General features: G+C 46.7%; 1 protein-coding gene across 1 annotated transcript; it reads right to left on the bottom strand.

Annotated features, from left to right (window-relative positions):
• Window positions 1-3866: 3866 nt before the first annotated feature.
• Window positions 3867-11641, bottom strand: LOC140288887 (dnaJ homolog subfamily C member 27). The gene is made up of 7 exons (XM_072379222.1): window positions 11296-11641; window positions 10587-10669; window positions 10448-10517; window positions 8944-9108; window positions 8182-8304; window positions 7954-8114; window positions 3867-6530 (listed from the first exon to the last, which is right to left on the bottom strand). The coding sequence occupies exons 1-7, from the start codon at window positions 11380-11382 to the stop codon at window positions 6398-6400; spliced, it is 822 nt and encodes a 273-aa protein (XP_072235323.1). The 5' UTR covers window positions 11383-11641; the 3' UTR covers window positions 3867-6397.
• Between the last annotated feature and the right edge of the window lie 2087 nt (window positions 11642-13728).

Genomic DNA, 13728 nt, shown 5'->3' with positions numbered 1-13728 from the left:
GTGAAGGGAACAACTCACAGATAAACCTCAGGCCTGATCTCAGAGGACGCTGTCGCCTCCACCTGTGGCTGACGGCGCAGCGTGTACCCGTTGATGTCGGCGATGTACGCGTCGGTGACGGTGATGCGGTGCCTGCCCCTCTCCAGGCCGCCGGCCAGCCTCAGCGAGTACAGGCTGTGCTGCTTGATGATGTTCCTCACAGCGTTTTGCCACAGCAGGTTCTTCCTCTGCAGGCTGTGGGCGGGGCTGATGGTCGTACTGAAGGTGATGTCACCGGTCTGTCGAGAGGACTCGCAGTCCGTATTTTCCAGCGCGCCATGGTTGTCCGCCATGGTTACACAAGCAGTGGGACCCTCTGTCTGAGCTTTTGTTCAAGCCGAAGCCCTGAAGACAACAAGTTGGAGGTTTGGATTTTAAAGCATTTTCAGATTTACAAACTCCTCGTTCAGTCATTCGTATGTTAGAAAAATCTGCAACATTTAACAGGCGGAGCTACAATTCATCAGCTTTTTCCTCTAAATTACCGTCAACAGACTCCACAGCGACAGAGATAACTTTCTTTAGCATGACTCGTGCACCATTTACTTCTCTTTTGGCACATATGTAATGAAAGCCAACAAAATGTTGGAGTTTTGAGCTTAAAACAATATCAGCGGGTCCAACCTGGGGTACATCTCCTGATAAAATACTGAAATACATGTAAACAAACCTTTAAAGAAACGCTTTCCTTCTTTATTGAACTAACTATCAGTTAGAATACACCCGATCCATCGATTCAGTGCTCAGTGAGCCAATCAGATCAAGCAGATCAATCACTTTCCTGGACACGAATATAAATGTATTGTTTTCTTTTATATTTCGTGTGAAATGCTAACAGGAGACGCCTCATTCAACATCTTTCTTCTGCCTCTTTTCAGATAAAAAGTCCTGAAGAAGAAGTTTTCTTCTTGTTTTCACTGCTTCTGTCTTCCAGCTGAAGACTTTCCTCACGTTCACACCTGAAACCGACATGTTTTCACTGCTTCTGTCTTCCAGCTGAAGACTTTCCTCACGTTCACACCTGAAACCGACATGTTTTCACTGCTTCTGTCTTCCAGCTGAAGACTTTCCTCACGTTCACACCTGAAACCGACATGTTTCCACTGCTTCTGTCTTCCAGCTGAAGACTTTCCTCATGTTCACACCTGAAACCGACATGTTTTCACTGCTTCTGTCTTCCAGCTGAAGACTTTCCTCATGTTCACACCTGAAACCGACATGTTTTCACTGCTCTTCTTCTCCGTTTGAACCACACTCAGCAGAGGAAACAGAGAGGAAGAAGCCCGTTTGCTTCACTTTGCACTCTCCTATAAACAGAGTCCCAGCGGGTGGCTTCATTTATCCACTGATGGTATTAACCTGAGGCCTCACCTGCTGCCACGCTGTCCTTTGGCGCCGGACCGAGCCCTGCTGACACCATTGGCCTGTGCTCTGTCCTTGGATAATTAAGTGGCTCCTTATAGAAAACCTTTGAGTCGGTGAAACTCGGATGGAAACCTAACAGCTGGGATTCAGTCGGGATGAAGCCGTCCAGGTAAAATCGTCAGGTTTAGACTCTCTGACAGGTTCTGGTCAGGAACAGGAAACTTTCTGGGAGGATTATTAAGCTTCTGAGCGGCAGGTCGGGAACCTTCAGACTGAGCTCCGTCCCGCTGACTTCGGTCTGAAGTAATAACACATCTGGAAAGGTCCTGCTTGTAGAGCTGGGTTCATGCACTGATCTGAACTGTCAGCTCGTGGCTCCTTATTCTTCTCCTTTTACTGGTTTCAATCATCTTTATCCATTCTGCTGCACACCTTCAGTCTCTGGATTCATCTCTTCAGTCTAATTTAACTTGTATTAAATGTGTTTCATGTTCATTCTGATGACTTAAAACCAGCCTCCAGAACTGCAAAACAACAAAGATAACTATGGTGAAGGATATCTGTGTCACATCTTCTGTCTATTCTGCACAGTCTGTGGAGTTTACCTGCAGGAAGTCGCCGACCGGACGAGGAATCGCAGCTCAGAGCATCGCCGCAGGTTTCCCAGGAATCGGCTGAAACTGAGAGCAGAAACAAATGCAGGCCAACAGCGAAGGAGCAGCCGAAAGACGGCTGCAGCTTTGTGTAATGAGCTGATGTCCGATTGCGTTGTTAATCCCTTCAGGAACCCCCCAAATGGACAAAAGGCTGGTCATTAGCCCGGCAGATTAAGTGTGCGCCTGCGTTTGTTCGAGATGGGATTGGCTGATCTCCAATTAGGTCAGATGGTGCTCGTGTGCTCAGGTTAACGCGGTGATGAAAACTTCACAGATAGATGGAAGCACGAGGATGTAATTATCTGACGGGGAAGGCTCCCTCTGGCGCCATCTGGTGGCAAAGCTGCAGTCGTTGAAGGCTGGTTCCAAGTCTCATGTCCTGACTTTCTCAGTCTGTGTGAATAACCTGTTGACCTTTGACCTGTGACCCTGGTGGGTCAACCAAGGCTCAGTGAGGCACACGTGGTGGGAAGGTCGGCCCGACCCAACAGAGGAGCGCGGAAAGGTCATCAGATGAGAATAAAACTGAGCTGGACTAAACTTAACAGACGGAAAGTGACGCTTTGGACGATGTTCTGCAGGGAAACCTGCGTCTGACCATTCAGGACTGGCTGGAAAACCAAGTCCGACCCCCAGAGGCCCCCCCCCCTCGGACTTAAAGGACGTGCTGCTCACAGCTCGGTGCCAGATGCCTCCCTCAGAGGTCTGGTGGAGTTCAGCGCTTTGGTGGCAACTCAATAACTGTTCGGTGGGTTTAAGATTAATGTGAGTTACTCAAAGAATCCAGAGATCTGTGATTAAGTGTTGATGCAGCAGGCGGTTCCTCATAGTTCAGGTGCTGACGGCAGGGGGACCGACGACAGGGGGACAGACGACCGGGGGACCGACGGCAGGGGGACCGAAGGCAGGGGGACCGACGGCAGGGGGACCGACGGCAGGGGGACCGACGGCAGGGGGACCGACGGCAGGGGGACCGACGGCAGGGGGACCGACGGCAGGGGGACAGACGGCAGGGGGACCGACGGCAGGGGGACAGACGGCAGGGGGACCGACGGCAGGGGGACCGACGGCAGGGGGACCGACGGCAGGGGGACAGACGGCAGGGGGACCGAAGGCAGGGGGACCGAAGGCAGGGGGACCGACGGCAGGGGGACAGACGGCAGGGGGACCGAAGGCAGGGGGACCGACGGCAGGGGGACCGACGGCAGGGGGACCGACGGCAGGGGGACAGACGGCAGGGGGACAGACGGCAGGGGGACAGACGGCAGGGGGACCGAAGGCAGGGGGACCGACGGCAGGGGGACCGACGGCAGGGGGACCGACGGCAGGGGGACCGACGGCAGGGGGACAGACGGCAGGGGGACAGACGGCAGGGGGACCGACGGCAGGGGGACCGACGGCAGGGGGACAGACGGCAGGGGGACCGAAGGCAGGGGGACCGACGGCAGGGGGACCGACGGCAGGGGGACAGACGGCAGGGGGACAGACGGCAGGGGGACCGACGGCAGGGGGACCGAAGGCAGGGGGACCGACGGCAGGGGGACCGACGGCCGGGGGACAGACGGCAGGGGGACCGAAGGCAGGGGGACCGACGACCGGGGGACCGACGGCAGGGGGACCGACGGCAGGGGGACCGACGGCCGGGGGACTGACGGCAGGGGGACCGACAGCCGGGGGACCGACGGCATGGGGACTGACCTCAGAGACGTCAGACGGTTCAGTGAAAGCACCAAAGGTGGTGAAACCTGGTAAACGCTTGATTTAAACTTATTAAATATGAAAAACAAGTCAAACAAAGTCAGCAAATGGAAGCTCAGGCTGTTTTTATTCATTCCTGTGGACACACATAAATGTAAAAATATAAAACTATGATAACATGTTTTCATGCCGTCCGTCAGCTCTTCACAGTATCAAACACTTTGCTGCTTTAACATGTTCATTCATGATAAAAAGTCAGTAAACGGAGTCCTTCTTTTTGGACCGTCCAAATTTCACCATTGGCGTGTAAACGTGAGTCTCAGGTAAAGAAATGTTGCTTTAAAAAGGGTGAAACTGCTGCCTTTTCTGCAGTTTTTCACTTAAAACACGGAGTAATCTCTATTTAAAGTGCAAATGAGTTGAGGGAAAAACAAAGAGCAGTGCGTGCATACGTCTCCAAATACGATCCGATGCAGCCTGTCAGCCTCAGAAGGGGTGATGTCACAGGTCAGGTGACCTGTGGGCAGTGTCACATGACCTCAGGACACACACACCTGCTCTGAGAGGCTGAAACCATTAAGAGGCGCCGTGAGGCCCAAACCACAGCTCTGACCCCCGGCTGCTAACAGAGGAGGTAAAGACACGCTCCAGTTCTCATTTACAAAAACAAATATTTACCTTCAAGGTTGTTGTTGTGTGAAACCAAGGTAAAAAACAACAAAAATCCATTTTAATTCCAGGTTGTTTGGCACCAAACTGGAGAAAGAAGCCAAGAGAAGCGAAGCCTGAAATCTAACAGGGAGTAAATTCAGGGAACAAATTGCATGTGGGAAATTATACCGTTAATACCGTTTGGCAGTGACTTTATACATGGTTTTTAACCTTAAATTACAGCTCGGGGGACATTTCTGACAGGTAAGAGGGAATAAATGTGTTGATTTGATTAATAATTCATGTCATTTACAATTTCTGGGAACTAAACTGCAAGTTAAAGGACAACATTTGTAGTTCTGGGTAATTTTATTACTCAGTTTAAGCTGACTGTTGGTAACTAAGGTGTCTGAGGATCAATCTGAAGACAAATTTTAATATTTTTATAAATGGTTGACATACCTTAAACGGAAAGAACTGAAATAATTCAACAATTTAGTCATTTTAAGGGGACAAAAAAATAAAATCAGGCAAATTTAAGGGAACAAGTGATTCAACCTTCTTCTGTTTATCTGTGGCAACACGTTTGGTCACAGATTTGTAAGTTAAGGGAACTAATTACAGTTCAATAGAAATGATTAATACGGTAACAGAAGAGAGAAATTACTTAGAAAAGTCAGAAAATCATCAACTTATGCAGTCAAACGGGCCAAATAAGAGAATAAAATGTGTTGGAACACATGACTAAAGATGAAGGAACTAAAATAAAATTTATCACTGAACAGAATGTGAAAATGTTATGTTTTTGGGCAGCAAATTATATCCCTAAAAGATAAAAATGGACAATAAAATGAGTTTTAAATGCAGATGAACCGACTTTTTTAGTTTTAGGGAACAAACTGGAATTATAGGATGAAATTTATCTGGATAAAAACTAATTAATTAAGAAAACAAAGCAGCAAATCTATGGAAACGATTCCATACGCTGTATATTACACACATAGACATATATATACATATAAATTAGATATATTTTCTGACTTTAAGGGAACTGACTATGAGTTAAAGGTCATTAGCTATGAAGCGAGCCGATAAAACAGCAGTTTGCTCACCTTTACACCCTCCTGGCTTCAGAAGGTTGGTGGAAAGTTCAAAAGCACATTTCAACATGCAGTTTGATTACATCTAATATTCAACTCGTATTGATTTGGCAAACTTTATGTGGACTTTTACACACACGAGACCAGAAGCTTCAGGAACTGAGTGAAAATCACGTGATAACGTCACCAAACCGGTTTAAAGTCAAAGGATTCGTTAAATGAGCTTCAAACGAAGGCACGAAACCCGACATCCTCACTGAAATGTGTTGAAACTCCCTCAGAATCCTTTTTACCCTCAAAGCTTTGAGCTGAAACTTTTCTACACATTTAACAGTTAAAATGTGAGCTTTGCAATAAATAAACAGGAAATTTATGCATCAACCTTTGTTATTCTGTCCCATCTTTGACTAAAAAGCTCGATTTTAATCGAAGAAGAATCTTTTTACTTAAATTAACCTAAAGTTTTTTATATCTGAAGAAAATAACGACATTAAATAAAATTTATACGACAAGTTTTTTTACAAATTCAAAAGAATTAGATTTTTTTTTTTTGGCCACATTTATGTTCCATATATTCTTTTTCCATTCATTTTACCTCAAATAACCTGTTAAATTCAACTTAAATATTAAAACAATTTGTAAAAGTTTGGATTCAAATTGTTTTAAGTAAATAAAATGAAAAAAATCTTCAAATTGTTTTACATAAATTAGAAATTTGGATGTAAAAGTTGGGAGTGAAAAATGGATTTTTTACTTCAAAATGTCTGAATCTTCCTTCATCCTCACAGAAAGTAAATAAGTTAAAGACGTTTAAACGCGGTTGGCGAACAGCAAAGTGGCACATTAACGCTGCATAAATACAGAAATAAAAAACTGAGGCCTTCTGCGTTACTTAATGTTCTTCAGCAGTGAGGTGCGGGCGTTCACCACCGCCTTGAAGGCGTCTTCACTGCCGGGCGCCACGCATTTGTCTGGGTGCAGCAGAACCGCCAGCTTCCTGTACGCCTTGTTCACCTCCTCCCTGGAAACAAGGAGGTGGGAACCAACATTAGAGATCAAGTGTCCATAAATGTCATTTTTCAGTGACACGCAGCAGAGAATCATGCATGACATCAAACTTTGGAATAAAATTAAACCGTAAACTGTCGCATTTTAAAGGACATGAACATTAATTTCTACCTCCATCAAAAACAGTCAAATAAAACGGGCTGAAATGATTCCTCGATTTGCTTCGTTTAATTCCTGCCAACATGTTTCACAGGGACAGTTTTTGCTGTCACGGCCGTTGTTCCTTCTGTTCCCTGCTAGCTTCCTTCTGTTCCCTGCTAGCTTCCTTCTGTTCTCTGCTAGCTTCCTTCTGTTCTCTGCTAGCTTCCTTCTGTTCCCTGCTAGCTTCCTTCTGTTCTCTGCTAGCTTCCTTCTGTTCTCTGCTAGCTTCCTTCTGTTCCCTGCTAGCTTCCTTCTGTTCTCTGCTAGCTTCCTTCTGTTCTCTGCTAGCTTCCTTCTGTTCCCTGCTAGCTTCCTTCTGTTCTCTGCTAGCTTCCTTCTGTTCTCTGCTAGCTTCCTTCTGTTCCCTGCTAGCTTCCTTCTGTTCCCTGCTAGCTTCCTTCTGTTCTCTGCTAGCTTCCTTCTGTTCTCTGCTAGCTTCCTTCTGTTCTCTGCCAGCTTCCTTCTGTTCTCTGCTAGCTTCCTTCTGTTCCCTGCTAGCTTCCTTCTGTTCTCTGCTAGCTTCCTTCTGTTCTCTGCTAGCTTCCTTCTGTTCCCTGCTAGCTTCTTTCTGTTCCCTGCTAGCTTCCTTCTGTTCCCTGCTAGCTTCCTTCTGTTCCCTGCTAGCTTCCTTCTGTTCCCTGCTAGCTTCTTTCTGTTCCCTGCTACCTTCCTTCTGTTCCCTGCTAGCTTCTTTCTGTTCCCTGCTAGCGTCCTTCTGTTCCCTGCTAGCTTCTTTCTGTTCCCTGCTAGCGTCCTGAGCAGAACACGTTGATGAGAGTTAAACGAAGCATTGAAGCAGATCATTTTCATCGAGGAGTTACTGGAGGAGCTGTTTCAGCCTCTTTGAGGTGGGATCAGCACCGAGTTCTTCCAGGAAGTCTTTTATTTCCTGCAGCTCAGTAAATCCCTCAGGTGGGGAACCGCTGCTCTGAGATGATTAAATAAGACCTTAAACACGTCTACGAAAAGAACACCTTAAAGTTTGATTTCAACGGGTTTATAATGGAGAAAGTGTGACCCAAAATTTATGAAGGCAGGAAATCTGTTGAGCTAATTGGCAAGTGGTGACATCACTGATGACATCACTGGTGACATCACTGGTGACATCCCTGGTGACATCACTGATGACATCACTGGTGACATCACTGATGACATCACTGATGACATCACTGGTGACATCACTGGTGACATCCCTGGTGACATCACTGGTGACATCACTGGTGAAGGTTTCTCACCGTGTTGCGCCGGGCTTCACCCCCAACATGTCCCAGGAGTCCTTGCTGTTGCGGATCCTTCGAATGGTGTCGGCCTGCTCCTTGGTGAAGCCGACGCTGACCTCCGACACCGGCCGCTTCCCGCCGTTCTCGCACATGTCGGTGATGGAGGAGAAAAAAGCCTGCGGACGACACTAAGCTCAGGTCTTCTTCTAAAAGCCTGAACACCTGCACAGGTGCGACGCTTACCTGGAACATCTCGTTGATGCCCTCGCCGCTCTGCGCCGACGTCTCAAAGTAATGGAACCCTCTGGACTCCGCCCACAGACGGCCCTCGCCCTCGTCCACCACCCGCCGCTTCGTCAGGTCCACCTGCACGGATCAGAGACTTTCAGGTTTTATTACGGTTAAAAGGATCATATCAGAGTTTTAACACCAGATTATATACAATAAACCCCTGAAAATTACTTTAAACTTGTGTAAAATGATAAAAATCCTCAAAAGTCCTCAACATAAACATTTATTTACGTTTTTCAGGTTTTTAGTGACTCAGTTTTAGTTATTAAACAAAAATCATTAGTATATAAAAGTAAAACATCATGAAGTTCAAATGAAAACATCAACTGAGCACAAATGAGGAAATACATGCATTGGCCTGTAAATGGTTTGTTTTTCACTCAGAACTCAAGGATTTTACAGGAAATCATCGTTTTATCTTCAATAAAGCATCACATTTAATTACTTCCACAACCTGAAACAGGAAAACAAAGAATAAAAATGTGGAAAACTGCTCAGATTTATCATTTTCAGATGATCTTTGGGTGTTAAAAACGACCAAACCTAAACTTACTTCACCAAAAATAAACATTTTCTCTAAATTCAGCTGAAAATTCGACATGAAAGTGAAGTTTCCTTTCAGAGAAACATGGTGCTTTGGTGACATTTTGTCAACCCGTAAATAAGGTGAGGGTGCAGACCGCCACAGGCGGCGTGGAACTGGACCAATCAGACCTTGTTGGCGCAGACGACGAAGACGATGCTGTCCATGTTGGCCTGAGAGCCCATTTCCTGCTTCATCTCTCCCAGCCAGCTGTCCAGGGCGTCGAAGCTCTCCCTGAGGCCCACGTCGTACACCAGCAGCACGCCCTGGCTGTCCTTGTAGAACTCGTTCCGAACCTGAAAGTCCGACAGGCGTCAGCGGCTCCCCCTGCTGGCAGCACCCAGCATTACACCACAGACACAAACTCCCCCTGCTGGCAGCACCCAGCATTACACCCCGGACACAAACTCCCCCTGCTGGCAGCACCCAGCATTACACCCGGACACAAACTCCCCCTGCTGGCAGCACCGAGCATTACACCCGGACACAAACTCCCCCTGCTGGCAGCACCGAGCATTACACCCGGACACAAACTCCCCCTGCTGGCAGCACCGAGCATTACACCCCGGACACAAACTCCCCCTGCTGGCAGCACCCAGCATTACACCCGGACACAAACTCCCCCTGCTGGCAGCACCCAGCATTACACCCGGACACAAACTCCCCCTGCTGGCAGCACCCAGCATTACACCCCGGACACAAACTCCCCCTGCTGGCAGCACCCAGCATTACACCCCAGACACAAACTCCCCCTGCTGGCAGCACCGAGCATTACACCCGGACACAAACTCCCCCTGCTGGCAGCACCCAGCATTACACCCGGACACAAACTCCCCCTGCTGGCAGCACCCAGCATTACACCCGGACACAAACTCCCCCTGCTGGCAGCACCCAGCATTACACCCCGGACACAAACTCCCCCTGCTGGCAGCACCCAGCATTACACCCCGGACACAAACTCCCCCTGCTGGCAGCACCGAGCATTACACCCAGACACAAACTCCCCCTGCTGGCAGCACCGAGCATTACACCCCGGACACAAACTCCCCCTGCTGGCAGCACCCAGCATTACACCACAGACACAAACTCCCCCTGCTGGCAGCACCGAGCATTACACCCGGACACAAACTCCCCCTGCTGGCAGCACCCAGCATTACACCACAGACACTAACTCCCCCTGCTGGCAGCACCCAGCATTACACCCCGGACACAAACTCCCCCTGCTGGCAGCACCCAGCATTACACCCCGGACACAAACTCCCCCTGCTGGCAGCACCCAGCATTACACCCCGGACACAAACTCCCCCTGCTGGCAGCACCCAGCATTACACCCGGACACAAACTCCCCCTGCTGGCAGCACCCAGCATTACACCCCGGACACAAACTCCCCCTGCTGGCAGCACCCAGCATTACACCCCGGACACAAACTCCCCCTGCTGGCAGCACCGAGCATTACACCCCGGACACAAACTCCCCCTGCTGGCAGCACCCAGCATTACACCCCGGACACAAACTCCCCCTGCTGGCAGCACCAAGCATTACACCCCGGACACAAACTCCCCCTGCTGGCAGCACCCAGCATTACACCCCAGACACAAACTCCCCCTGCTGGCAGCACCCAGCATTACACTCACCTCGTAGAAGAAGGGATGTCCGGCCATGTCGAAGATGTTCACTTTGATTTCTCGGTCTCGAACCTGCACTCTGACACACAGACACACACATCAGTGGCGTGCACAACAACGTGCGCACGCTCACGGTGAGTGGACTCACTTGGTGACGCCGTAGTCGATGCCGATCGTCGCCAGATACTTTGGAACAAACCTCTTCTCGCAGTATCGCTTGATGATGCAGCTCTGAGGAGGAAACAAGAACTGAGTAAAAACACGTCTAAACCAAGACTTTTCACACCTATTTTTTTGTTGATTCATTTATTGTTGTTCACTAAAGTTTTTCCATAATTGGTCTGAAGCTTTTAAGTCCTAAGTCCTTTTAAGTTTTTATGTTAAACTTGTCTAAATAATTAACCAACATTGGTTTGTCAGGGTTTCATATCATATCTTTATTTAATATAGTTAAATGTATGATCTTTGGCTTGTTTGTTACTAACTAAAAGACATTAATTTATCTTGACACGTTACTTTCATGGGAAACATTTGCCGAATCTCAGAAAAAGTGAAATTCTTCCAAAGATTTGCTCCTCGGTGTCAAATCTTCAGAAAACTTGTGGTTTCCACCAAAAAGTCTTATTTTTTTAAAGGGAGTTCGGTGTCAAACAGGAGGAGAAATACAGCAGGGTTGAGGACATCTTAAAGGTGGACACGAAGAACACAAAAACGTCCATAACAAACGTTTCTTCCAGTTAACACATCATTTATTGTCATTTAAAACACACTAAACAAAGGTTTAATACAGCCGGAAACCTGGGAACGTACCAGACTTCATCAGGATTTCGGTCTAAAATAAACTGAAGGTGTCGTACCTTTCCCACTTCGGCATTTCCGAGGCTTATCACCTTCACCCGCAGTGACTTCTTGTTGTCGCGTCTTTTCGGGGCGTTTGTTTCCATCTGGACTCTCAATAAATCTGCGTTTTTGCGTTGAAAGTGTTCAGGCTGCCGTTAGCTTGGCTAACGGGGCTAACTAGCCTTTAGCGAAATAGCTAAGAATTGGAGCAGCCCTGAGAGTGAATGTTTATCGGATTAATTAATCGCACCACATTTTTTCACTTTAGCTTTTATGCTGTTTAGCTGACGTCGGAACGTACAGCAGAGACTGAGTGAGTCCGCTTGCCTCATAGCCTAAATGCTAACCAGCTAGTTGTTCTTCTTCGTGTATTCTCGGTTGAACTGGCTCATTACCGCCACCTACTGGAACAAACTGAGGATCCATATCACCGCTGTTACAAGTGGAGAATAATTTAGTTTATTGAAGTTAATGTATTTATTTATTTGAGTTATGGGAATACGTATATGTTAAAGCTTTTTAAATTTTATTTTATTTCTTGATCGGTTCATTTAAATTCACTTCAGTTTTACATAAAGTGTCAAATCACCAGTCACCAATTGCAATCCAATTAATTGTGATGTAGTTCAGTCAAATCCAACTATTTTAAATCCAAATCAGTCCAATTCAGGCAGAAGCAGTTAAATAAGAAGTTATTTAAAAGGTAACTGCTTCTGTTACCTCTTTCTATCACTTGCTTGACTTGTCATACGGTGTGCTTTTGTCAAATGCCTGTGTTAATGTTGTCTGTTTTGGTCTTAGCTAGCTGCTGCTTACGCTAATAATTTAGTTTATTTAAGTTAATGTATTTATTTACCCATTAAAAGCGTTTTTAATGTTTTATTTCTAGATGAGTAATGGGAATACCTATATGTTAAAGCTTTTTTATTTTATTTTATTTCTTGATCGGTTCATTTAAATTCACTTCAGTTTTATTCATAAAGCGTCAAATCACCAGCAAATGTAGTCTCAAAGATGGGTCCAATTCCAGCCAATTGCAATCCAATTAATTGTGATGTAGTTCAGTCAAATCCAACTATTTTAAATCCAAATCAGTCCAATTCATGCAGAAGCGGTTTAGTAAGAAGTTATTTAACTTTAAACCCAGATAAGTTGATTGTAGTTGTTTTTCTATGTTAAATTCTTCTCTTTTTAATGACCACAATGCAGTGCATCGAATGTACTTATGAACAGTATCACAGATATTTCTGAACAGAACCTTTCTATGATGCAGCAAACACGTGGATTCATTTACGAAACAATTTCTTTTCAAAACACTTGTTTGTTCTGCGAACATTTAGAAAAATATCAGCATAAATGTGCTTTAAATGTGTGGTAAAAGTGCCAGGACAGGACCAGCCTTCAGCCGGCTGCCGCAGAACGCCACAGAGTGGAAGATGATGCCGGACACCACCGAGCGATTCAAACCAGGAATCCTCCCGCTGTGCTGTTCATCAGAAACTCCTCCTTCCTCCCATCAGATTCACCAAACTGCATCAGCTGATGTCTGCAGTTCAGATTCATATCATACATACGGGGGGGCGATGTGGCAAAAATATCATATCACGATTTTTAAAAAATAAAATCACGATTTTGATTTTATCTCAATCTTAAATTGAAAAGTGAAAAACAGACAGTGTTGCAGAAGTATTTCCGGCTGGGCAGCTTGAAGCAGGCGCTCGAACCTTTTCTACCGTCTTTAACGATACTTTGCAAGATAAAAGGTAATATGCGCCACCGCGTTCTGGACCATCTGCAGAGGTTTCACAGCACAGGCTGGAGACCAGTTAGGAGACCAGTTAGGAGAGCAGTTAGGAGAGCAGTTAGGACTCGAACCAGGTCTTCTCCCCCAACAGCTCGCTGTTATCTACCATCACGCCGCCTCTGGGCATCGGGAGATGTTCTCGGAGCCTTTTAAAGTCTTCATTCCAGGTGTTGGACTGTAAAATTCATTAAGTCAGAGGTTTTTACCTCAGAGCCTCCAAAGCTGAAATCCTCCCCCTAACAGCAGCTGTGGGCTTCGATCCCAACGCTCCCAAACAGCAGCTCAGAGTTTATCAGCCTGAGCTATCTGCCCTTTAACTCTCACACAAAGCTCACTTTGGCTGTTGGTGCCTGGAAGAAATGATGATTAGATCCTTAAAGAATGAAAGCTGGAAGTCCACAGAGCATCTGAACCCATGAAGAGTCCGACCCCAGGCAGCCTCCATCAGCCTGAGCTACTCCACCACACTTCAGACGTCTGGAATCAGTCAGTTTCTGTCTGATAAAACTGCTTCAGACTCATTAGAATAGTCTAATATAATAAGTTGCTGCTCTGAGAGACTCGCTTTGGCTGCGGGCATCGAACTAGCGCCCTCCAAACCCAGAACCCTTCATGCAGCAGCCCGAACTATGCTTCCACTCTGCTG

The sequence above is a fragment of the Leuresthes tenuis genome, unplaced genomic scaffold (genome assembly GCF_036924035.1).
Source record: "Leuresthes tenuis unplaced genomic scaffold, fLeuTen1.0.hap1 SCAF_1, whole genome shotgun sequence".
In the NCBI taxonomy this organism is placed as follows: Eukaryota; Metazoa; Chordata; class Actinopteri; order Atheriniformes; family Atherinopsidae; genus Leuresthes; species Leuresthes tenuis.
Note: the sequence above shows the minus strand (reverse complement) of the source record. Positions and strands in the feature narration are given on the sequence as shown.